Genomic DNA, 27434 nt, shown 5'->3' with positions numbered 1-27434 from the left:
ACACACACACACACACACACACACACACACTCTTTTTCAGATTCTTTTCCCTTATAGGTTATTACAAAATATTGTGTATAGTTCCCTGTGCTATGCAGTGGGTCCTTGTCAGTTATCTATATTATATATAGTAGTGTGTATATGTTAATGCCATCCTCCTAATTTATTCCTCCCCCCATCCCCGCTGGTAACCATAGGATTGGTTTCTACATCTATGACTCTATTGCTGTTTTGTAAATAAGTTCATTTCTACTGTTATTTTAGATTCCACGTATAAGTGATACCATATATTTGTCTTTGGCTTACTTCATTTAATATCATAATCTCTAGATTCATCCATATTGCTGCAAGTGTCATTACTGCATTCTTTTTATGGCTGAGTAATATTCCATTGTATATATATATACACACACACACACACACACACACACACACTCTTTTTCAGATTCTTTTCCCTTATAGGTTATTACAAAATATTGAGTATAGTTCCCTGTGCTATGCAGTGGGTCCTTGTCAGTTATCTATATTATATATAGTAGTGTGTATATGTTAATGCCATCCTCCTAATTTATTCCTCCCCCCATCCCCGCTGGTAACCATAGGATTGGTTTCTACATCTATGACTCTATTGCTGTTTTGTAAATAAGTTCATTTCTACTGTTATTTTAGATTCCACGTATAAGTGATACCATATATTTGTCTTTGGCTTACTTCATTTAATATCATAATCTCTAGATTCATCCATATTGCTGCAAGTGTCATTACTGCATTCTTTTTATGGCTGAGTAATATTCCATTGTATATATATATACACACACACACACACACACACACACACACACACATCTTTATCCATTCATCTGCCAGTGGACATTTAGATTGTTGCCATGTCTAAGCTCTTGTAAATAGTGCTGCTGTAAACATTGGGGTGCACATATCTTTTCAAATTAGAGCTTTTTATGAAAGATTGTTTTCTACACCTGTGACTCTATTGCTGTTTTGTAAATAAGTTCATTTCTACTGTTATTTTAGATTCCACGTATAAGTGATACCATATATTTGTCTTTGGCTTACTTCATTTAATATCATAATCTCTAGATTCATCCATATTGCTGCAAGTGTCATTCCTGCATTCTTTTTATGGCTGAGTAATATTCCATTGTATATATATATATACACACACACACACACACACACACACATCTTTATCCATTCATCTGCCAGTGGACATTTAGATTGTTGCCATGTCTAAGCTCTTGTAAATAGTGCTGCTGTAAACATTGGGGTGCACATATCTTTTCAAATTAGAGCTTTTTATGAATATATGCCCAGGAGTGGGATTGCTGGATCATATGGTAGTTCTATTTGTAGTTTTTTAAGGAACCTCCATAGTGTTCTCCATAGTGGCTGCACCAATTTACATTCCCACCAACAGTGTAGGAGGGTACCTTTTTCTTCACATAAGCGTAGGTACTTTTATTATCCTTGTTTCAGATAAGGAAACTAAGATGAAAAAAAATTAAATAACTTATAAGTTGTGACACTGGGAAGCTTAATAGAAAATTTTGACAATTAAATTATTGATTTTGGAACAGTGGAAAACTGAAAGAATCCTAGTATTGCCAAAATTTAAAAGCAGTGATATTTCTTCTAAATGACTCAAAAGACGTAATATATCTGAGTCAATTACACCAAGAGTCCACATTTCTGCTTTATCTATTTTTTAAAATACTGATCTATACATCGCATACTTTCAGGGGTCTCAGATTTTTGTGGCTGGTACCGCGTATTTGTGTATCCTCTTTCTCTTGAGGTGATCTGAGAAACTTACAGATATTAATCCAGCCCTCCCATCACTGTGGGAGATAAATACCTATCATAATTTTGTTTCACATGCATATTTGTGGGAGGTAATATTTATGTGCTGTACATCCCTGCCATGAATCTAACTTATGTTCAGATTCCCAGGGGATGAGAAAAATTCTGGTACATCCTTCATGTCACTATACAAAGGTGGAAAGTGCCAGAAGACCTTTCCCTGCTAGTCTGGGTGGCAAGAACTGAGACAGAAAATGCAGCCATTCATTACAGAAACCCCACTTTGAGCCCGACAGCTTTGCTGAAGCAAGGGATGTTAGAAGGAACTTGAAATGAGTATTGGAAAAAGCATCTGTTTATTTCCTGAGGGGGATAAACATCCTAGTGGCACCACTAAAAGTAATATACAGATAAGACTGCATTGTGAGCAATAATATTCTCTCCAAAAGTAATACACAGGAATAGCTATAGTATTCTGGTATGAGCCTCAATCGCCCTTATGAAGGCAATGGTAAAAAATAATCAACCAAAGAAGCTTAGAGGAATAACTCTGTCTGCTCCTGTTCAAATTCTGCAGCTTTATCATTTTGCTTTTGCACCATCCAGCAAGAATTCTGTTTGCCACAAGCCGATGCTCATCTCCAGGTCATAATTCCCTGTGTTGGGACTGATGTGCCCATTCGCTCAGTAGCTCCCAGGAAGCACCTACCACAGTGCCAGGTGCCATTCTAGGCACTGGAGATACAGGAGGGAACAGAACACTATCTCTGTCACTAGCATTTGAAAATCTGTGACTTACTGTATAAAGTATTTATACAATAAATATATCAATAGTATTTTTAATACTCTTGGTATTATATTTATTTAATAAAATATACTATTTATTAATTTTTTTATTTTTTATTCAATAAAAAATACTATTTTTATCAATAGTATTTCTATTTTACTGTTTATTATATACTTTTTAAAATCTAGTGAATGGAACTTCCATAAGTAAAGAGCTCCCAGGGTCTATTTTGCTGAATGTGCCAATGGTGGTTGCTGTTACATGGCTTTTTTTTTTTTTTAATTTATTTTTTGGCCACGTTGGATCTTCGTTGCTGTGTGCAGGCTTTCTCTAGTTGTGGCGAGCAAGGGCTACTCTTCGTTGCGGTGTGTGGGCTTCTCATTGCAGTGGCTTCTCTTGTTGCAGAGCACGGGCTCTAGGGTGTGCAAGCTTCAGTAGTCAGGCTTTCTCTAGTTGTGGCGAGCAAGGGCTACTCTTCGTTGCGGTGTGTGGGCTTCTCATTGCAGTGGCTTCTCTTGTTGCAGAGCATGGGCTCTAGGGTGTGCAAGCTTCAGTAGTTGTGGCACACGGGCTCAGTACTTGTGGCACATAGGCTCAGTACTTGTGGCTCGCGAGCTCTAGAGCGCAGGCTCAGTAGTTGTGGCGCACGGGCTTAGTTGCTCCACAGCATGTGGGATCTTCCTGGCCCAGGGATCAAACCCGTGTTCCCTGAATTGGCAGGCAGATTCTTAACCACTGCGCCACCAGGGCAGTCCTGGTGGTTGCTTTTAAAATGCGTTTTTTTCTTTTTGTGATATGGCTCTAAGGTGAGGGTCTTGCAGACCCTTTGGGGTGTGACAAAAACTATTCTAAGACTAGGTTTTTCCCTAGTACTTAAATCTCATTTGGTTTCTCTCTAACTGGCATTATATCATGTGACTTTGCCCTCTCTAGTCAGTCTCAGCAACACAAACTTCCTCTCTTTTCTGGATCCCTTCCTCTCTTTTCTAGATTCCTAGTCAAACAAGGTGGAAATCTTGAGATCCTCTTGTCCGTCCTAGTTCCTCACTCCCCACACACTAATTTGTCTCTAACTCAGGGAAGTTCTTCCTCGGTGTATCTGGAGTTCGTGCCTACCACATAGCTACTGATGGATTTCAGTTTTTCATGTGTTGCCTACCTGCCCCCCCCCAAGTCTACACTTCCCTCATTGCCTTGGCATCTGTCCACCCTCCAATTCTTAGCCTCCCTTGCAGTTAGGTGTGGACATGGAACAAGTTCTTGCCCTGGGGATGTGAACAAAAGCAGGCCAGTGGTGGCTTTTGAGAGCTTTTTCCCCTTCCCCCAGGGAAATGCAGACAAGATAAAGTCCTAAGGCAGAAGTTCCCAAACTTTCTCGGTTCACAGAGCGCTTGATGTCTCAGTAATTTTTTCACAGCACCTCTAGGTCAAGTGAAATATCAGTAGTTCCACTTATTAAGTAGTTAGGTCCAAACAACGTAATGCATATTATCTCCTAACCATTTAGTAGCCATTTGAAGAAATATAATACGTATAAATTTAAAGAATCACAAATACTTAGTAATGGTATGTGTGTGCTTGTTAGGCATTGCACAGTTTCTCAAACCTTCAAATCAAATGAAATACTGACAAACTCATTTCCTGTTCCTCATTGACTTTCACACAGAACTTCCTTTTTGTCATAGAAACCACCAAAAAACCCAGCTTTGGAAAGATAGGCCATCAACAAAAGCAGGTTTGTGTGTTCTAATGTTGAACAAAACTGCTAATAGGTGGTGGTGTGCCCAGCTGATATCACATATGGCTGTAATTCCTTCATATTTTTAAGATATTCCACTGTGCTCCCATGAGTTCACTTTGAAACCTTGAGGCACTTTGTGCACAGTTTGGGAACCAGATCCCTGGGGGATGACAGAGTCACAAAATGGAAAAGAGCAGAGATCCCTGAATCTCTGTGTGAAGGGGAGCAGGCTGCTGATTCGGAACACCCACCGCAGGCTTGTAAATATATGAGTGGAATAAGCTTCTGTTGTGGTTGAGCCATTGTTCGTTTTTGAATTTGTTGACACAACCTAGCCTAACTTAATTAACACCTTATAGTACTGCAGTGACCTTCTAATGGCTCTCCTTGATCCAAATCTAATGCCTTCCTCCCCAACAGTTCATGTCATCGTTACCAAATCTACTGCTTTATGCTAATGACAGGCTAAAACTTTTCTAAAACTCAAAGCTGAGCACTTCCTTTGTTTGCTTCCCAGCCTGATTTCCACCACCAATCTTTCTTGACTGCATCAAGGTCAATATCCTACTAGTGCTATTGTATTATAGTTCTGCAAAACGTTACCATAGGGGAAAGACAAGGTAAAGGGAACTAGGGGGTCTCTCTGTATTATCTCTTACAACTGTATGGGAATGTTACAATTAAGATTCAATTAAGTTACCTCACAAGTAAACATTGCATTAAAAAAAATTGCCCATCGATTGGGGGTGGTATTCTGATCGACTTGGTCTGGGGTGGGCTCACACATTGGTATTTTCAAAGCTCCCCAGGTGATTCTAACATGCAGCCAGAACTGAGAAAGTGCAAATTGAACTGATGGACTTGCACTCCCCAGAACCTATGTAATCATCTACCATTTCTTGTTCCTCTGCCTTTAACACCTCCCCGCTCTATTTGCGGAGCTGAGGCCTTGTTTATGACCTAGCTCAGGAATAACTCCTCTGAGGAACTGTCCAGAGCACAACTTGCCCCGTCTGATGATGGATCCTCCCAGGTTGCACCATGGTGGCCCTTTCTTTACTCTAGTCATAGCTCTTATCACTCTTTGTTGTAATCATCACTTTTTGTCTGTCTCCCCGCTTTCAGCAACTGTTGTTACAATTGTTTACTTTGTAATTCCCTGATCATTTAGCCCCTGAATTTTAGGGACCTTCCAAAAATTACAGGTAACTCCCCTTTCCTGCTCTAAGCCTAATTATACTTTTTAAATAATCAATGAAGCAAGAACTTCTAGATACCAAAAGTTTCACAGAATAAAACAAGGTTATTATGCTGTACCTTTATTCTATGCAAAACATTACAGTCTTAGTATTACAAAGCACTAAGATGTTCTAATATGGGTTCTGAATACCTTATGCCTACGGTACGTGTTTTCTTTTCATTCTTTCTTGCTTTTGTACATCTAAATAGATCCAGACACTGACCAATGTTTGGGAGGCAGACACAGAGGCTTTGCCAGCCTCCCCACTCCAGGCCCCTGCTTCCGGGGTGTCTGGTTAATTTTTTAATCTCTCTCAGGGTGGTATAACATCCAGTCATAGTCCATCACCTCGTTCAGGTAGGCTTCCTGGGCAGGTTCTTCCTGTTCTTTCATAGCAGCATTAAACTGCCAGCTGGTAGACTTTAGGAATATAATTTTTCACAGAATCTTTACAAGGATACATGTTCCATTTTTGCAATAATATAAAATATAGCTGTGCCCTCCAAATCCTAGTGGCATTTTTTACTGATATTGTGAAATTTATAGATTAATTTAGGGAGAATTGTCATATTTTTACATTGGGCTATGAGCCCGCTGGAATATCAGTTCCTAGATGACAGGGATTTTCTCTGTTAGGTTGAGTTCTATCTCCAAAGCCTAGAACAGTGCCTGGCACATAGTAAGTGCTCAGTATTTATTGAATGAATGAATGGGATGCCTTTCCATTTGTCCTGTTTTTTTTTTTTTTTTTTTTTTCCGGTACGCGGGCCTCTCACTGCTGTGGCCTCTTCCTTTGCGGAGCACAGGCTCCGGACGCGCAGGCCCAGCGGCCACGGCTCACGGGCCCAGCCGCTCCGCGGCACGCGGGGTCCTCCTGGACCGGGGCACGAACCCGCGCCCCCCGCACCGGCAGGCGGACTCCCAACCACTGCGCCACCAGGGAAGCCCTGTTCTGGTTTTATATCCCTCAGAAGTGTTTTAAAGTTTTCTTCATAGAGATCTTATATATTTTTCCTTAATTTTTTTTCTTAGAGATTTTAGTTTTTGGCTATTGTAAATGGTTTTTTTCTTCTGTGATTAACTACTAACTAGTTGTTTTTTGTTTATAAAAGGCTATGGTTTTCTTCATATTAATTTTTTTTTTTTTTGCGGTACGCGGGCCTCTCACTGCTGTGGCCTCTCCCGTTGCGGAGCATAGGCTCCGGACGCGCAGGCTCAGCGGCCCATGGCTCACGGGCCCAGCCGCTCCGCGGCATGTGGGATCTTCCCGGACCGGGACACGAACCCGTGTCCCCCCCATCGGCAGGCAGATTCTCAACCACTGCGCCACCAGGGAAGTCCTTCATATTAATTTTGTAACCATCTATGTTATGGAATATTCTTATTTGTTTGCAAGAATTATTCCTACTTCTCTTGTTTTTGCCAGGTATCACTGTTACTTTTCTTAAAACTTTCTGGAGTTCAGTAATTAAGAGGATTGAATTTCAAGCCCAAAGTAAAACAGCAGACAACTAAATCTCATTCTATCAGTGAGATTCTTGTTGGCTGAGTGTGTGTGCTGGTACAGATGTAAACCTGCAGTTTCTTTTCTAAGATAATTAAATATGGTGATTAATGAAACCGTCAGATCCAGAACCGTCTCATTCCTTGCCAGTTGGGCATCATCTGTTCCCTGTGCTGCTTGCTGATTTGGAGAGACTGCAGTCTTTACTACAGAATCCTCTTAATTTGGGGAGGGATATTTGTAATTTAAATCACAAAGAAAAAAACTGTCAATATATATTGATTTGCCCAGGTTCCACTGTTTCACTGTGAGCTTTTTTCAGTAAGCCTCGATATACAAGCAAACTTATGCAAATGAATGAATCTGTCTTCATTTCTCCTTGCCATTAGATCGTTCTGCAAAGCATTAAACACCAAAAAAGACGTAAAATGAGTGATTAGTCTAGTGGAGAGTGCAGGTTAGCAGAGAGCCAACGCCAGAAACATGTTCCTCCCTCTCCAAACTGCTTCTTTTCTCCTTTCTTCAGAAACGCCCGTGAATGATTTAGTCAGTCCTTCAGGGACTAGAGATGCTTATTGGCAGTTGACATTCTTGTGATTCAGCACATTTTCTTGCAACAATATTCTATCTTTACTCCTAAGTTTTGCCTAATTTAGATTCTGCCATAGGTCTGTTCTTCTCCACTAATCCTGATTGATAAGTACAGACAGATTAGACAGAAGACAAAGTTGTGAAATAGATGTTGCATTTGGAGCAGCAAGTTTTCATCTTACATTGTTGCCAGGACCAGCTCCTCTGTGGCTGCCTTCCCCACAACCAACACTGTGGCATGGTGCTCTGTGACTCATTTGCCTCTGTGACTAGGCTTTAAGCATCTCTGACTTTTTCCATCTTTGAGTTTCATTGTCTGACTCATAGTAAGCACTCAATAAGTGCTTGAATCAATGAATACACAAATTACTCAGTTAACTGGTACATTAATATTTTCTTTCTTTCGTGTTTTTAAACTAGCTCTTGGGAAAAGATTTGAAATATTTTTAAACAAGAGGGTAATTGACTATTATCAGTTTAAAAAGTAGCCCAGATGGATTTGTATTTTAACAGAGATCAAATCAAACTAATTGAATTTAGCTTTTCTAGCTTTTCAGGATTCAGCCAGAGACCTGGGAAGGACCTGGTTCCTTCTGGAGGAAACTGCACTATCCACGTCCCATAAGGCTGCACTTATGTCCTGGTATCCCATTTTATTCAGGAAGCACACTCCTGAAAACCAGAGTACAAATGAAATTCTTACTGATTGAAACTTATTTCTCACTTGTCTGTTACTACTATTTTATAGTTGCTTCTTTGTGCATTTCTGATTGACCTTTAAGGCAGGCCCTTAAAAACCCATGCTCCCAACTCCTTAAGTAAAGCTCTATAATCAAGTGCTTAAACATACAGGGTCAATCTACATATTTAAAGAAAATGGAAATAATTTGTTGGGTAAAATTGTTGTATACATTATGTCTCTGTAATATAGAAAGTCATCATCCATTATGTAATTTTCATTCCTTTAGTTCTTAACCTTATTTTTAAAATAATTTATACCTAGCCTTCTGCCAAGGAGGACTGATAGGGGTTGTTTGTTAAATTGACCCCTTCAGCTATCAGTTGGGCCTAGGTATGTCTTTATGGGATATATAGAGGTTTGTTCTTTTCTGTGTTAAGAGAGCTTAGGTAAAATGCACACTGTAGTGGACTTTTGTTACAAATGCTCCTGGTAAATGATGTAAAGGGCTCTGTGCTTTTATGGACTTGACAAGAATTTTGCTTCTTGAATGTCTATCTTTATTTGGTCTCTCATTCAAAATGTAGTAAATGAAGCTAACATCACTCACACTCACTGACTCTTCCTTGGCTTCTATTTTAAAGAGCAGTAACAACTCATGTATACAGTGTCATGAAACTGCCATGAAAAAGGAAGTATGCAGGGCTGCTAAGATCACAGGATCTGGCAATCTTGAAAGTCTTGCCTAGACTGACATTAATACATCAAAATCAGTGGACTGTCCCTGTTGCCTTCTTTCCCCAAGTACTCTGTTCTCCTCACTAGATCAGATGAGAGATTATTTCTTTCCCTAACATGATTTGATTTTTTTATCAGCTAATGGGATAGTAGACCAGCAGCAACAATTTAAAAACCTTTATGATAAGCATTCATAAATTTTGAAATTATAATTAACTCTGTCATGTGTAATAAAGGGCAGAGGTGTGTAAGTAATCTTTTCGGTTTTTTTACTTTGAAAAAGAAAGTCTGTTCTTAAATTTTAATATGAGTGTCTCTGATGTCCTAGAAGTTCATAACCCCTGAAATTCATAATCTGATTCAAGAGGAGTTGGAAAACTATCCAGTTTTCCCATCCCTACCCAGAAAGTGTATGCAGTGAGGGGGATAACATAACAGAGAATTTTAAAACAATGTTTATCATAGTTAGCCTCTGCATAGGTAAATACTGACGCATTTTTATTTCTGAAAGCAAGGATAGTCTTTTTTTTTTTTTTTTTGCGGTACGCGGGCCTCTCACCGCTGTGGCCTCTCCCGTTGCGGAGCACAGGCTCCGGACGCGCAGGCTCAGCGTCCATGGCTCACGGGCCCAGCCGCTCCGCGGCACGTGGGATCTTCCCGGACCGGGGCACGAACCCGTGTCCCCTGCATCGGCAGGCGGCCCCTCAACCACTGCGCCACCAGGGAAGCCCAAGGATAGTCTTAAAGTTTTCTTTCTGTGGTGCCTAAAATCAAAAGATGTGGGTTCCCTCTTGGTGCGTAGACATTATCCCCACAAGATCAGTGAGATTTTAAAATTTCGAAAGAAGAGAATGAGGGGTTAACAGAAGTTCCCTGGGGATTCTGAGGACCAACCCTGCTTTAACATACTGTGACACATTTTGTAAGAAATGATGTAAGTCATAACATGAAGCTATTGTACTTTGTTTTCTGAAAGACAAAAAAAAAAGTCAATAATATTTTTCTTGAACCTGTAGAAAGCTCTTCTCTTGTGTCACTTGGCTTCCTCAGCAAAAATGTATCGGGAACTTGGAGTCTGCACTATATACTTTTGTATCATTGTTTAAAATTCCATTCTAGCCCCTTGTCTTACGACTCTCAATTGTTCCCTTTGGAATTACAAGGAGAGACACCAGAGAAAGTCACTTCAGTATGACAGAAAACAAAGGGCGAATATTATCCTTGTACATAAGCCATGTCAGACTATTGTGAATCTAGAGCCAACTACCCCAATGGTACCCATTTTAATAACCTGTAATGGAATATCTGCTCCGCTTTATCTGTATGCTCATCTTTATGAGATACTCTGCAAATTGCAATGGAAAAGAGGCCACAGATCTTTTCCCACAAAAGAAAAAGTGCAAAGAGTTTATGGGGAGGAGTCACTTCACCACCCACAAGAACAACCCCTTGCATTTCTGTCATTTACTAAAGCAGATGCTTTTCTTTTCACAGAGGAATTCAAGGGCTCCACCGTGGTTGAACTGATGAAGAAGGAAGGCACTACCCTCGGGCTGACAGTCTCCGGTGGAATTGACAAGGACGGCAAGCCAAGAGTATCCAATCTGCGGCAGGGAGGAATTGCTGCTAGGTAACTGCGTGTGGAAACGTAGAAAAAGGAATGCACGATGTAATTAATTCAAAAGTTAAAGCCTCATCAGAAAAGGTCACTAGTAAGCAAACTGACACTGCCATCTGCCCGCAGAAGCATGGGGGGGCACGTTTCAGAAGCATGGCTTTTCTGGCCTGTGCCAGAATCACCAGGGAGCTCTCGTGTCTTCTCAGGAGCAGCCAGGCTCTCCTAAGATTTTAATTTTAAAGTGTCTGTATGGCTCTAGTCCTCAGATTGCCACTGAACAGCAGACAGGCTGCAGTGGGAGTGAGATGGTCCGATCATCTAACAGGGAACAGATGACCCATGTGCTGTGGATGAGGGGAAACTGCCACAGAGGGATATGACAAGCCTAGGAAATGAGAGAGGCCAAACTCCAAGTTTCTAAGTAACAATTTTGCTTCTCCTGCATATTCTCAACTTTTCTACTTGTGAGATTTTCCTTTCATTAAGACAAAGAGGTGGTTTCCAAAAGGACAGAAGGCTTGGTTGAGGAGGTCTCATTTTGTCCTTGTTCTGATGAACTGCAGATTGCACTGCGTCTTGCTGACAGCAGAATGTCCTGGGTGTTGGGCAGCGGTAGGTTTGCTTTGCAGACAAATTCTAAATCTACCTCAGAAAGAGGGGGTGGAATGCCCAGGTTTCATTCAAAGTGAGGTTAATAATGTCCCTTAAATCCTGGACACCAATATTTGTGTCCACATAAGCACAAATTAAGTTTTAGAGTTCTTAGCTTATAAAGTGTCACCTGAAATAGTGATTACTTTCGATGATCAACCTGTTGGTACAGTTTATAAGCTCAATCCAATTGATTGCTCCATGATCTGGGGAATTGTTTGTAAAACAGGCTGATGTCAACACAAGCACCTTAGTCTCTCCTTTCTTCAGGTTTTTTGGTGTTTTTTTTGCATTTTTATTTTTTGTGTGATTGAAGGACAGTTGATTTACAATGTTGTGTTAACTTCTGCTGTACAGCAAAGTGATCCAGTTATACATATGTACATTCTTTTTTATGTTCTTTTCCTTTATGATTTTTAAGAGATTTCTTTCCACACCATAGCCTCCTTTAACTTTTAACAGTCGTGGCCAATCCATGATGCTAGGACTTCCTATGTCTCCAGGGCTTCTGCATATGTAGCCCCTAAAGCAAGTGTGATTGGCAGAGGAGAGGGTAAGAATGTGGTTTTCACATGTATTGATGCTGTAATTAAATGTAGCGCTGTGCCAGTTATGTTGAGTATTATCGATCACCAAATATTTATTATTTAAGCCACTACCATTTAACAGGTAGTAAACCAAAATAAGTAAAGATAAGATCCCTGCCCGAGGAGGGTTTAAAATCTATTGGGGGAAATAAGGTATAAAAAAACATGAAAAGTTTGGGAACAATAATCGCATTGCATAATAGTAAAAAGCAACAACATAAGGGTTGTCACAGAGCATTAGGCAATTAAGTTGCCAAATAAGTGTCAGTCAGTAAACCTGAGTTAAGCGTGACAACACGTACTGCTGGCTAGAGCGGATTACGGAGGCTTCGAAGGAGGAATGATTGGAGCTGGGCTTATGTAAAACAAATGAACTTGGTATTTTTATTTGGAGAAAATATTATTGAATTAAGTCCTATCATAGTTCTTGCTGCCTGCTCTTGGTTTAAAAGTAGAGTTTGACTAAAAGCCCCAGGGTAGCCAAGGTTCTATTATGATGGTGAAGAGAGGAGAATGTTACTGAAAGCCAGTACTTTCGTTGCACATTCTTCTTCACCAATACTTTTTTTATTAGTCCCGCTATAAGCAATAAATAGCAAAATAAGCTCACCCTCTGGTTGGCCCTGGACACACTCCCAGTGAAGATACCAAAAGTGGTGAAATGTCCAAAAGGCAGGCAGCAAAAATGAGAGGGAATGAGAAGAAAGGGAAACTTCTAGTGTGTTCAGGATCTGGATAATCTGCCCCAAGAGCACCACCTCTTTATGGGCAGAGCAACTAAAAATAACTTTATTTTGTTTTATGGTACTCCTTAAAAGTAAAAGAGGTAGAGGGTTAGGAAGAAGTTGGAGACAGCAGCAGACCCAGTACAGGACTTCCGAAGTGTGCAGTCAGCATGAGAAGAGGGGCCCACTGAGTCTCTCTCATCCACCCTCCTCTGTGCACCTGCTCTTAGGAACCAGCCACATCCTAGGAGCCAGCACTCCAGCTGTGTCGGCATTCTGGGCTTGCATGCTTATCCATGATGGGGAAGAGGGAAATACGGTCAGACCGGCCTGCGGAAAGGAGGGGTCCACTGAGGTGACATTCTCTGTTTTGCAGAAGTGATCAGCTGGATGTGGGTGACTATATCAAAGCAGTGAATGGCATCAACCTGGCCAAATTCCGCCACGATGAGATCATCAGCTTGCTGAAGAATGTCGGGGAAAGAGTGGTTCTTGAAGTTGAGTATGAGCTGCCGCCAGTCTGTAAGTCATCACAAGCCGGGGGCAGAACAGCTGCACCACGTTTTGGCCTAAAACTATTGGTTCCTATCTTTTTCCCTTTTGCCATCATTGTCTTATTACAGGAATGGTAGAGTATAGTTTCTTAATATTTAAAACTTATTTGAATTGCTATAGCCTACTCAGGAAGAATGTAAAAGAGCATAAATAATGATGCAATTATCTAGGACTCCATGTTTCATTAAGGCCATCTGTGAACATCATAATTGTACTTAAGCTATTTTAATAAACTGTCCACATATTTATAAATTCTGTGCATTAAGTTCCATCCAGGCTTTGTACTTAGTGACTGAGTTTAGGAAAAGCATGTTTAATGTGATTTCTATTGATTCTTGTACAGTTATGTTCATTTCTGAAGCATGAAAATAGAATCAGAATACTTTGTTAAGTAATAATAATAGACATAATAAAAGCACAGCCAACATATTTTGAGAGCTTACTAAATGTCCAGCATTATAAAGAGCCCCTTTTATTGGTACACTTAAATCCTCACCACAAAGAAAGTTAGCATAACAGAGCTGAACTTTGATGTCAAATAGCCAGTTAAATCCCAGCTCCAACTTTTACTAGCTACATGCCTTTGAGAAAGTTACTTAAGCTTCTTGTGTTTCAGTTTGCACATCTGAAAAATGGGGATGATATTAGTAATCTATGGTATTACTCACAGATCTGTTATGAGGATTAAATGAGTTACTATTTGTGTAGCATTTAGGACAGTGCCCGACATTATAAAATTTTTTGTTAAATAATAAATACATAAATCAATCAAAACTGTAAGATAGGCATTATTTTCATTATTATTCTCATTTTACAGAGACTTAAGTTAAAAATCTTTCCCAAATTAGTAGGCATCAAAGTCAGCTCTTTGCTCTTCTGTACTACTGAGAACTCAGACTGATTATTACTAACCGATAATAATTCGTTTAGCAATGACTTATTGGCATTACAATGTTCCAGTCCGCACAAAGTACATTGGTGGAATTTATATTCTAGCAGGCGAAGACAGATGTTAAAATAAAACCACAGGGGCTTCCCTGGTGGCGCAGTGGTTGAGAATCCGCCTGCCGATGCAGGGGACACGGGTTCGTGCCCCGGTCCGGGAAGGTCCCGCATGCCGCGGAGTGGCTGGGCCTGTGAGCCACGGCCACTGAACCTGTGCATCCGGAGCCTGTGCTCCGCAACGGGAGAGGGCACGACAGTGAGAGGCCCGTGTACCACACACATACACAAAAATAAATAAATAAAATAAAATAAAACCACAGTAAATAAGTTAATTAAAATTGACCCTTGAACAACAAGGCGGTTAGCGGTGCCAGCCCTCCGCGCAGTTGAAAATCAATGCATAACTTATAGTTGGCCCTCCATATATGTGGTTCCTCCAAAACCAAGATTCTTCCATATCTGCAGATTCAACCAACCAGGTATAGTGCAGTACTGTGGTGTTTACTATGGAAAAAAATCCATGTATACATGGACCCATGCAGGTCAAACCCATGTTGCTCAAGGGTCAGCTGTATGTTGTATGAATGTTATGGGTCATGAATGCTGTGGGAAAAAGAAAATAAAGCAAGGCGGGGGTTGGGAGTGCTGGTCTGGGGATGGGATTGCAATTTTAAATAGAGTGGTTAGGAACAGCTTCATTGAGAAAGTAACATTACTCAGTGACATGAAGGAGGTGAGGAAGTTAGCTGTGTGGGTTTCTGGGGGAAAAGAGTTCCAGAAAGAAGGAAAAGCCAGTGCTAAGATCAAAAGCAGGAACATATCTGGCATTGTTCTAGAAACATTAAGAAGGGCGATGTGCTGGAGCAGAGTAAGCATGCAGGGAAGTGGGGGAAGGTGTTCTGAAGTGTAAAGGATGGGAGCGTCTGTGTAGGCCATTGGAGGGGCCTTAAGTTTTGCTCTGAGTGATGCAGGAAGACATTGTATGATTTGGGACAGAGGAGTGACATGATCTGATGTATGTTTTCAAAGGCTCCTCTAGCTGCTGTGTTGAGAATAGACTGCAGGGACAAGGGTAGAAGTTTGGAGGACTATTGCAGTGACTCAGATAAAAGATGGTGGTAGAGATGGTGACAAGCACTCATATTCCTCATCTATTTTGAAGATAGAGCCAACAGGATTGCATGATGGATTTAATGTGGGTTGTGCAGAAAGAGAGGAGTGAAGGCCCACAGGAGGTTTTGAGTCTGAGTAACTGGAAGGATGGAGTTGCCATTAACGGGGGTGGGTAAGAATGCAAGCAGAGCTGACTTTCGAGGAGAAGATCAGTAGTTTGTTGTTTGAAACGCTACAGTTAAGGGGCCTATTTGCCATGCTGAGAGAAAATGTCAAGACGAGAGCTGGAGATACGGTTTGGCGTTTGGGAGAAAGATCTGGACTAGAAATGTAAATTTAAGAGTAATGGGACTATAGATGGTGTTTGAAGCGTTGGGACCAGATGACAGCACTCAAGAGAGTGAGTGTACATACCAATCTTAAATTCTTATTCTTAACATAAAATCTAACACTGAAAATCTAATGGTGATTTTACAACAAAATCCATTGGAATCTGTGTTCTGAAACCTTGCTACAATGTTTTTCATTTTCATTAAGAGCAGGCAGTAAAATAGAGTGTTGAGAGCTTGGGCTGTGTCACTAGTTAAATGTTTTGTCCCTTTCTAGCTTTGTGACTTTGGGCATTTTATTTAAGTTCTCTGATCCGTAGGTTTCTCAGCTATAAAACAACTATAATGTATGTAGAATTTTTGTAAGAATTCAAGGCTATAATCCTGTAAAGTATTTAGATTATAAGCACATACTCACTAAGCCATAGTGCGTCTTAGCCATTATTACCATTATTATTATTATTACTACTACTACTACTACACTGAAAGTACTGAGTTTTCTTGAACTTAAAGTCAGTTTGCTTTGAAATCACTATCTTAAACCACTGCTAAGGAGTTAAGAGGAGTCAAATATCTAGAGATAATGCTCTTTGATTAAGCATTTGTATTCTAGTGGGTAGATGAATATCAATAAAACACAACCTCTTCCTAAGAGGAACTCTTAGTATAGCTCTCAGGGTGAGGCCAGTAGTGGAGATTTGCTGAGTATTATCCAGCAAATCCAGATAATCCAGAGCTGGGGATTTCGGGGTAGATTTGAAGGAGTTTATGTAGGTCCAGTAGGAAGACGAACATTCTAGGCACAGGATATGGCAAGGAGGTAAGAAGATAGTCCAGTACGTAGGTTGAACTGCAAACGGTTTGGAGTTGCTGGAACACAAAGGGAAAGAGAGGGCCTGGAGAGGGATGAGGCCAGTGAGGTAAACAGGAACCAAGTGAAGGAGGGCCTTATAAGCCATGTGGGTAGAGTGTGGATGGTGTCAAGTGGGCAATAAGGAGCCTTTAAAAGCTTTTAAAGCCAAGGAACAGCATCATCAGATCAGGGTTTTTAGACTTATTTTAAGAGGTCAAATGGAGAACAGATCAGAGGCTATACGCCCCAAGGCTGTTATAATTTCCCAAAAGAGAGTTAATATCCTGAATAACTATAGCATTAGTAGGGTTAAAGAGGAGAGGGTGGGGATCAGAAATATTCAGGGGTTGGTGATTATACCAGCTTTTCCTCCCTCACACAGTAAAGCTGATGGAAAAAGAGAAAATATTTTTAAACCCAAAAGTGTGAATTTTGTGGTAGAAATCAGATAGAAGAGGTCTATTCGCCAAGGATTATCTCTGTCTCCTTCTATTATGTTAGATAAATTGATAAGATCTGTGAGTTCAGGGAGGTTGAAGGGATTAATAAGCCTCCCTTTCACTGAGCTTAGACAGCCAGAGCAGGAGTAAGCCAGCAGCAGTGAGGGCCCGGGAGGAGAGCTGCCTGATGAAAGGTAGGCCACCCGAGGCCAAGACTGTAACTCTCTCAACAATCACAGCAATCTGAGGCTCAGCCAATCCCAGAGTCCAGAAGGAATTGGAGGAAGGTTTGTGTGTGTGTGTGTGTGTGTGTGTGTGTGTGTGTGTGTGAGAGAGGGGTGGGGGTAAGAGAGAAAGAGAGAGAGAATGGTACAGAGACAGAGATCTGATAGAAGAAAAATGGAACTTTGACCTTGGGCAAGCCACTTACCTTTTCTGAGATTCAGTTTCTTAGTGAAAATGAAATAGTCGATCTTCATGAGCTTTAAAGTTCTTTTTGACTCTAAAATTACATGGTGTTTTGAGACCGTATTTAGAGAGAATGTTACCAGGCTGTATCTTGAGTATTAGTGTGTTCAAAGTTGGTCTAGAGGAGTGCCTTCAAATTTTTTGGTCTCATAACCCCTAAAGAATTTTGAAATATTACATAATTCTCATCCAATTTTTTTTGTGTGTGTGTGTGTGTGTGGTTTTTTTTCTCATCCAATTTTTAACACCTAAAATTCTTTATGATAAACTTCAGTAGTTGGATAGGATATAATTTTTAGCATGATGTTTATTTTATACATCTTTGAATACCATTTCCATTCAAACCTTGGAGCTACAGATTTACCTCATTTGTTTTATGGAAAACGTCTGCCACAGAGTCTTATTGTCAAAGGTGGTCCTCACCGTAAACCATCAGCTAAATCAGACTAGCTTTTTACTGGAAGGAATGCTTCCTTAATTCAAATAAATGTGTTAAAGCATGTCCCTGTGACAACCTTTTTACTTCTCATTTCTAATTCTAAGAAAGATAGACAGATGATAGATGATGATGGTGATGATGATGATGATGATGATGATGATGATATGATGGGGAGGTGCGGTGTGGTGGGCGTCCCAGGTCTCCTCCCCATGGTTCATTCTGGGATGTACTCTGAAAGAAGCATCAGCTACCCAGGGGAAGCTCTTCCTGTGGCAGTGGCAGAGGGAAAACAAGACAAGCCCAACCACAGGAGCACATTTCCAGACTCTGCTCATGTGTCTTAACACCCCATTGGCTAAAGCAAGTCAGCTGTGCAAACCCAATGTAATGAGGTGGGAAAGTGCACAACTCCTATTCTCCTATGGGAAACAGTATATATTGATAATTTAGAAAAACCAAATCCACCATAGTAAAACAGAGAATGTCACTTTATGTTATAGAAGTATATGCATATGCACATATAGAAACAATGGACAACAGTACAACTAAAATACTAGGGAGGAGTATTTTTGCATTATAAAATTGGTTTCTACCTAGCCTTCCTATGTGCCCAGTTTGATTTTTTGGGTAAGCCCTTTAATTGGATCTCTGTGTCCACATACACACATGTGAAGTAACGAGTGAAATTCACGTGGCCAAACAGGATGGCTGGTGCTGAATATGAAAACCCAGTCGCCAAGAGCCAGTCATGCAAATATAAATTATGAAGACCAAATCTATTTCATTAAATATATTAAAATGTAGTCAACATTCCCATTTATCTTTGTAAATGATGAACAGCAATAGTGTGGATAATCTAAAGCTGTAGATAATCCCCGAAGTCTTTATATTGACTTTAGATTTGTTTGTAAGATTTTATGGTCAGCAAGATTTAGTTCAAGCAAAATTGAAATTACAGTGCTTTGCATCCCCAGAACAGACACTCAGCCAACAAGGGCAGGTGGCCCAGAATTAGAATTTGGTTGTACATAATTGAAAGTTGATTTAATTATTAAATGAAATAAAATTTGTAAACCGCTTTGCAGAGTTCCTTGCATACAGTAGATGCTCATTAATTATTTCTCTCCATATCTTTTCCTTAATACAACAGAAAGATCATGTTCTTAACCAGTTTCTTCAAGTGGCTTGTTGGGTCATGGAAATAAGAAAACATTTGGTTTGAGCTCAGTTTTTTACATTTAATTAAAACTGTACTTCAACACTTTCAGCTATTTGTATGCACTGTTCCTAGCTGATTAGAATAAACTGAAATTCCCCTGATAGCAAGAATATGACATTTAATTAAATCAGCAGCATACCAAAACATTTCGTTCAGCTGGAGGTTTATGTTGTTTTTGTAGCAGATCCAAGTTCTTATTGTACTTTATGTCCCAGCTGGCTGTGTGCAGTTTTGTGAATTTAACTGTGTACTTTTCATAATCATGTCCATTCCTTTGAGGATTCAGAATTTCTGATAATTAAAAAATAATTATAATTAATGCTTAATTAAAATTACTTCCTATTTCTGTCAATGGCAAGAAATGTTCTTTTCAAAGATACCTTTAAATTCTGTCTATATGTTTCTTGTTGACAGCTTGATGTAATAAGCCCTTCAGGATCTAGTAACAATGTAAAAAATGTGTCATTGATAATGAACACAGCCTTAGACAATTAGACATCACTGTACAAATTCAAGACAGGAGCTAAGACCATCAAATTCTATAGATTGCCAACTCTTGTCTCCATGAATAAAAATATCCTTGTATCCATAATGATAAAATATTTTTTTAAATCTAGCAAGAGTATACTGTATAATCAGAATTACTCACTAGTTTCTTGAAAAAACAGTCTTAAAGAGTAGTTTAGTTACTATTCATATAACTTCTTATAACTTATCCCCTCGTGTATAATGTAATTAGAGATAGCAACTTGGCAATGGAATTTCATTTTGTGAAATGAGAGCAATAACCAGGCAAACACAACCTAAGCATGATAGTATCAAGTAAAATTAAGTAGATCTTTATTTTATTAGTCAGTAATAATATTTTGAATGTACTTCGAATTTCTTTTTCTCTCCAAGTTACATTCAGGTTGCTGGTGTCTTTGTTTAATTGCTATGCATCATGTCAGAAAATCAATTTGCATCAGCTTAACCTATTAATGGTAATCTGAGAGTAATACTTTTCCTTCTTGCGCTAGCTGCAAAAATAAATATAAAGACAATAATAATTTCATAAGTTTTATAAAAATCATATTATTTTTGCATTATACAAAGGGAAAACAATTCTATTTATCATATGAAGATTGTCTCTCTTGTTATGTAGAATTTTAACAATGTGAATATTATGCTCTTTCTAAAAACTGGCTACACAGGAGGAAAGGAAGTATCTCTGATTTTGATTCCACCTGGACCTATACAAGTCATTTATGCACATGACTATTTTATGGTATTTGTATGTCATTCCAATTATTTTTTGTAATATTTTCTTTAAAAAGAGATTTTTTTGCTGTTTTATTACTCAACAAGAATTATTTGCAACAAAGGAGCTGTAGTATTTTATGCCTTTAAAAAAATCCGGAGATGTTATTATGATGTAAGACTTATATTTCCTCTCTCTTTCCTGCATTCAGCTGTTCAAGGATCGAGTGTTATCTTCCGAACAGTGGAGGTCACGTTACATAAAGAAGGCAATACCTTTGGTTTTGTAATACGAGGTAGGTGGCGGTTAGAAAATAGAACTAACAGATATTCTTAGAGAATTTGTCAGTGAAATACTGGGAGTGAACTAGAAAGTCATCCTAAAAAAAACTGATGTTTTCAGTGCCTAAAGTCACATTATAATATTTGCACCCATTTTTCTTTAAAGAAATAAAGCAGTAATTGGGAATCAAAGTGGAATCCAAATGATCTAGCTAATTTACTCCAGTTTGTTAATACAGAACAAGAAGCCATTATTTGTAAACCTTGTGAACTCACAGTCATCCTACTGATTTGCCACTTGTCAACATGTCTTTTGTCTTCCCTTTTATACTTTTCTATATCACTGAGTCAAAAATGTTGATGAATATGGATGATATGATTTAAGCACTAGGATTAAGTAACTTTGTTTAAATTGTTTTCTCCTAAAATACATCTTATTACTATAGCTTCCACCTGATGTGCATCAGCTCAACTCATCTTATTTTGGAATGATATGAATAATAAAAATGTCAGGTGACTCCAACTTGTCTACAAAACCATTAATTCTGAGCTGTAATTCTGGCTTTTATTATTTTAGTTTTCTTATTACTAATTTCCTTTAAAGATTACACATACAAGGGACTTCCCTGGTGGCACAGTGGTTAAGAATCCACCTGCCAATGCAGGGGACATGGATTCGAGCCCTGGTCCAGGAAGATCCCACATGTCGCGGAGCAGCTAAACCCGCGAGCCACAACTACTCAGCCTGTGTGTCACAACTACTGAAGCCCGCGCACCCTAGAGCCCGTGCTCTGCAACAAGAGAAGCCACCAAGTGAGAAGCCCGTGCACTGCAATGAAGAGTAGCCCCCCTCGCCACAACTAGAGAAAGCCCACGCATAGCAACAAAGACCCAACACAGCCAAAAATAAATAAATAAATATATTAAAGAAAGACTACACATATATTAATAACTCATAATTCCTAGTATGACAATGAGGTTCAATAGGGAACTAGGTAAGCCTCAGGAATTGTTTAACATTTCTTGATTTTTTAATTTGTTTTTACCTATTACATTTTGTACTTCACCAGAGTCAAAATTCTATCAAAATTATTAAGACATTAATTAAGATTAATTAAGCATCTTAAAAAATGTACATGCATCAAGGAATAAAACAGATGTGTTCACTTATACAGACTTGCCTTAATGACTGAGCTTTAGGCATTAGGTTCAATTCTGTGTGAATCATTTAGAAAATCAGTCAATCAAATATTCATTAAGGGCATGTCAACATGTCAGCATCAGGCAGAGTACTATGGAGTCACGAGACAGGACCCCTATCTACAGGAGATTACAGTCCAGTGAATTTAAGATGTAAGTTGATAAAGTGCCCAAATGAATATTAGAGAAAACAGGCAACTAGGAACCCATGGAGTGGTTTAGACCAGTAGTTATTACACTTTTCTAACCAAGTCCTACATTTAGGTGGAGCGACAGACCCCAAGATCATTTACCTTAACAATTTTCAAATTTCTGTGCAAAAAAACTAGATGAATATAATGAAAAGTCAGTGTACAAGTATTTTAGCTTGGAGGGTGGTATATACAAATCTGGTTTTGAAATATAAATATGAAAGAGAGGCATACTTGAATCGCATGCCTACAAGCCTGATTATTGAAATGCTGCAGTAAAAAATACTGCTGGTGCAGATATTCACTAGCTGCTGTATGGTTAATCAATAAAAAATCAAATTGCTAATGAAAGAGCTAAACCAACAGTAATTTATCACTTAAGAACTAAAAAGAATAGAAGCAATTGCAATCTACAACCATCTCAAGACAACTGACGATATGATGCTAACAAATGTCCTTCCCACAATTGGCAGGAATTTCAAATATCCATGTGTGCATGCATAGTAAGAATTTTTTAATATGAGCCTAGACTCCTACCTAGTACATGGTAGGCACTTAATAAATGGAAGAATGAATGAATGAGGCCTAGATTTGTGTGGACATCAGACTTCTTGGTATTATACTGGTTTTAAAACCTTAGTAATAATAAGCCAATTTTAGTTCATGAGTACCAAATTTTTGTAGGTTTTAATAACTCCCTTAGTATGTCGGTTGAACATAAAAATGTGTCAAATTTTGCATAATTTTTAATGAGAATAAGTAAAGAACTTATATTTTCAAATCAATTTGAGGCCCATCTGGAGGGTCTTCTTGCTCAAAAGGTGGCCGTTGCCCATCCCTTAAGAGTTATTGGTTAATCGCAAACAGTTGTAGAATGAGAAAGTACTGTGGATAAATGCTATCATGGCAGGTAAAACATTATGGCATAGATGGGATTTGAGCTTAACTTAGATCGATGGGGAATACCAGGACATTCAGGGAGGAGGGAGGGGAAGATATTGCAGATGAAGCATATTCATTTAGTGCTGGAGAATTTCTTCTTACCCAATTAGGATGGATCTTTTAACAAAAAACCAGGCTTTTAGCTGATGAATGGAATTACGTTTCTAATGCTATATGTCACAGATCCAAACACCTTCACTGCCCAAACAATAGAAACTTGTATCCATAAAATGAAAAATGATGTTCTGGCCTAAATCATGGAGAGTTAAATTTCTGTTAATTCCTTTGCCACCAAGCCAGAAGATGGTTTAGGTTAACAGGAAAAATCAATGAACTTATTTATAAAACAGAAAGAGAGTCACAGATGTAGAAAACAGACTTATGGTTACTAGGGGGAAAGGGAGGGAGGGATAAATTGGGAGATTGGGATTGACATATACACACTGCTATATATAAAATGGATAACTAATAAGGACCTACTGTAGAGCACAGGGAACTCTACTTAATACTCTGTAATGACCTATTTGGAAAGAGTATCTAAAAAAGAGTGGAGATACTTTGCTGTAGAGCAGAAACTAACACAACATTGTAAATCAACTATACTCCAATAAAAAAAATTTTTAAATAGATGAAAAAAATTGTGATAAATTTTTTTAAAAAAAGGAAAAATCACTCTGCCACTAATTTGCTTTTCACTTTGGGTGAGGAAATTTCTCTAGTCATTCTCAACTATAAAATTGTAGGTATGTGTACTCATATAACATATGGAGCCCAATATTCAGATTTGGTCTGCATTGTGTCCCTGGCATTGATATTTTTCTAATAGCATGCCAGGTGGGTCATGTTAATGGGCAACCAGGATTGAAAATACCACTGGTCTCTGAGTGGTCTTTATTAGGTTTTACAGCTCCAAACATCTAGAACGTAAGTGAAGCACAAACTAAACTTGGCTCATTATTTCAAATAATGACAAAGTGTCACATATCAATAAATTTAGAGTTATCTCTCTCACACTTTAACATGTATTCACTGTTACATACTTGTATTTGGACCTCCAAATCAAAATAGTGGAAAGGTTTCTTGCTGTCTTCAGCCCCTTTCCTCTTCTAAATCAATACCCCTCAGGCGAAAGTACACCTATCTTTTTATGATCACCTTGCAAAAAAGAAGTTACATAATGGTATTTATATACATATGGTTAAACATGTGCTGTAACTTATCATCATGATTTTCATTAAAAAATGTTTTTTCTGAAAAAATTCTGAATTTTCTTTTTTAATTAAGGAAGAATTTTAAAAGAAGCCATCAAATTGATTAAAAGAAATAAAATACTGAAATAGAGCTTTTACCAGGCAACCAGACTGAATAAATCTCTTGTAATAGCAATGAACATAAAGGAAGCATTTGCTTTCATCAAGAACAGTGAATGCCTTTTAAATTTTCTCTTAGGTTAGGTTCTTTAAGCTGACCTCTTTACCACTGCCAAATTTGGGAAATGGCACTCTGTTCTACCAGACAAACATTAAATGTTACATGATGGTGAGAGGGTAGACAGCAGAAGCAAGAAGAACTACAATCCTGCAGCCTGTGGAATGAAAACCACATTTACAGAAAGATAGACAAAATGAAAAGGCAAAAGGCTATGTACCAGATGAAGGAACAAAATAAAACCCCAGAAAAAGAACTAAATGAAGTGGAGATAGGCAACCTTCCAGAAAAAGAATTCAGAATAATGATAGTGACGATGATCCAGGACCTTGGAAAAAGAATGGAGGTAAAGATTGAGAAGATGGAAGAAATGTTTAACAAAGACCTAGAAGAATTAAAGAACAAACAAACAGAGATGAAAAATAAAATAACTGAAATGAAAAATACACTAGAAGGAATCAATAGCAGAATAACCGAGGCAGAAGAACAGATAAGTGACCTGGAAGACAGAATGGTAGAATTCACTGCCACACAACAGAATAAAGAAAAGAAGAACGAAAAGAAAAGAAGACAGGCTAAGAGACCTCTGGGACAACATTAAATGCACCAACATTCGCATTATAGGGGTCCCAGAAGGAGAAGAGAGAGAGAAAGGAGCCGAGAAAATATTTGAAGAGATTATAGTTGAAAACTTTCCTAACATGGGAAAGGAAATAGCCACCCAAGTCCAGGAAGCGCAGAGAGAGTCCCATGCAGGATAAACCCAAGGAGAAACATGCCAAAACACATAGTAATCAAATTGGCAAAAATTAAAGACAAACAAAAGTTATTAAAATCAACAAGGGAAAAAAGACAAATAACATACAAGGGAACTCCCATAAGGTTAACAGCTGATTTCTCAGCAGAAACTCTACAAGCCAGAAGGGAGTGGCATGATATACTTAAAGTGATGAAAGGGAAGAACCTACAACCAAGATTACTCTACTTGGCAAGGATCTCATTCAGATTCGTCGGAGAAATCAAGAGCTTTACAGACAAGCATTAGCTAAGAGGATTCAGCACCACCAAACCAGCTCTACAACAAATGCTAAAGGAACTTCTCTAAGTGGGAAACACAAGAGAAGAAAAGGACCTACAAAAACAAACCCATAACAATTAAGATAATGATAATAGGAACGTACATATCGATAATTACCTTAAAAGTGAATGGTTTAAATGCTCCAACCAAAAGACACAGGCTCGCTGAATGGATACAAAAACAAGACCTGTATATATGTTGTCTACAAGAGACCCACTTCAGACCTAGGGACACATACAGATTGAGTGTGAGGGGATGGAAAAAGATATTCCATACAAATTGAAATCAAACAAAGCTTGAGTATCAGTACTCATATCAGATGAAATAGACTTTAAAATAAAGAATGTTACAAGAGACAAGGAAGGACACCACATAATGATGAAGGGATCAATCCAAGAAGAAGATAAAACAATTATAAATAAATATGCAGCCAACATAGGAGCACCTCAATACATAAGGCAAATGCTAACAGCTATAAAAGAGGAAACTGACAGTAACACAGTGATAGTGAGGGACTTTAACACCTCACTTACACCAAAAGACAGATCATCCAGACAGAAAATTTATAAGGAAACACAAGCTTTAAATGACACAACAGACCAGATATATCTAATTGATATTTATAGCACATTCAATCCAAAAACAGCAGATTACACTTTCTTCTCAAGTGCACACAGAACATTCTCCAGGATAGGTCACATCTTGGGTCACAAATGAAGCCTCGGTAAATTTAAGAAAATTGAAATCATATCAAGCATCTTTTCTGACCACTACGCTATGAGATTAGAAATAAATTACAGGGAAAAACACGTAAAAATCACAAACACATGGAGGCTAAACAATATGTTACTGAATAATCAAGAGATCACTGAAGAAGTCAAAGAAGAAATCAAAAAATACCTAGAGACAAATGAATATGAAAACATGATGATCCAAAACCTATGGTATGCAGCAAAAGCAGTTCTAAGAGGGAAGTTTGTAGCAATACAATCCTACCTCAAGAAAGAAGAAACATCTCAAATAAACAATGTAACCTTACACCTAAAGGAACTAGAGAAAGAAGAACAAACAAAACCCAAAGTTAGTAGAAGGAAAGAAATCATAAAGATGAGAGCAGAAATAAATGAAATAGAAGCAAAGATCAATAAAACTAAAAGCTGGTTCTTTGAGAAGATAAACAAAATTGATAAACCTTTAGCCAGGCTCATCAAGAAAAAGAGGGAGGGGCTTCCCTGGTGGCGCAGTGTTTGAGAATCTGCCTGCTAATGCAGGGGACACGGGTTCGAGCCCTGGTCTGGGAAGATCCCACATGCAGCGGAGCAACTAGGCCTGTGAGCCACAACTACTGAGCCTGCGCATTGGGAACCTGTGCTCCGCAACAAGAGAGACCATGATAGTGAGAGGCCTGCATGCTGCAATGAAGAGTGGCCCCTGCTTGCCACAACTAGAGAAAGCCCTCGCACAGAAACAAAGACCCAACACAGCCCAAAATAGATAAATAAATAAATAAATTTAAATTTCACCTTGTTGGTTAAAAAAAACGAAAAAGAGGGAGAGGACTCCAATCAATAAAATTAGAAATGAAAAAGGAGATGTTACAATAGACACTGCAGAAATACAAAGCATCATGAGATGACTACAAGCAACTCTATGCCAATAAAATGGACAACCTGGAAGAAACGGACAAATTCTTAGAAAGGTATAACCTTCCTAGACTGAACCAGGAAGAAATAGAAAATATGAACAGACCAATCACAAGTAATGAAATTGAAACTGTAATTAAAAATCTTCCAACAGCTTCCCTGGTGGTGCAGTGATTAAGAATCAGCCTGCGGCTTCCCTGGTGGCGCAGTGGTTGAGAGTCCCCCTGCCAATGCAGGGAACATGGGTTCCTGCCCCGGTCCGGGAAGATCCCACATGCAGTGGAGCGGCTAGGCCCATGAGCTATGGCCGCTGAGCCTGCGCATCTGGAGCCCGTGCTCCGCAACGGGAGAGGCCACAACAGTGAGAGGCCTGCATACCGCAAAAAAAAAA

At 38.9% G+C, this 27434-nt stretch overlaps 1 protein-coding gene across 3 annotated transcripts in view; it reads left to right on the top strand.

Moving 5' to 3' along the window:
* The window catches only part of GRIP1 (glutamate receptor interacting protein 1), a 481467-nt gene that overhangs the window by 282183 nt on the left and 171850 nt on the right, over positions 1–27434 (top strand). For all 3 annotated transcript variants that reach the window (XM_055085186.1, XM_024122731.3, XM_055085185.1), the window contains exons 3-5: positions 10593–10728; positions 13056–13201; positions 20492–20575. In XM_055085186.1, coding sequence (XP_054941161.1) covers positions 10593–10728; positions 13056–13201; positions 20492–20575 — 366 coding nt within the window. The remainder of the gene's footprint in view (positions 1–10592; positions 10729–13055; positions 13202–20491; positions 20576–27434) is intronic.

Source organism: Physeter macrocephalus, chromosome 6 (assembly GCF_002837175.3).
Source record: "Physeter macrocephalus isolate SW-GA chromosome 6, ASM283717v5, whole genome shotgun sequence".
In the NCBI taxonomy this organism is placed as follows: Eukaryota; Metazoa; Chordata; class Mammalia; order Artiodactyla; family Physeteridae; genus Physeter; species Physeter macrocephalus.
This window is presented reverse-complemented; position numbering and strand designations above follow the sequence as displayed.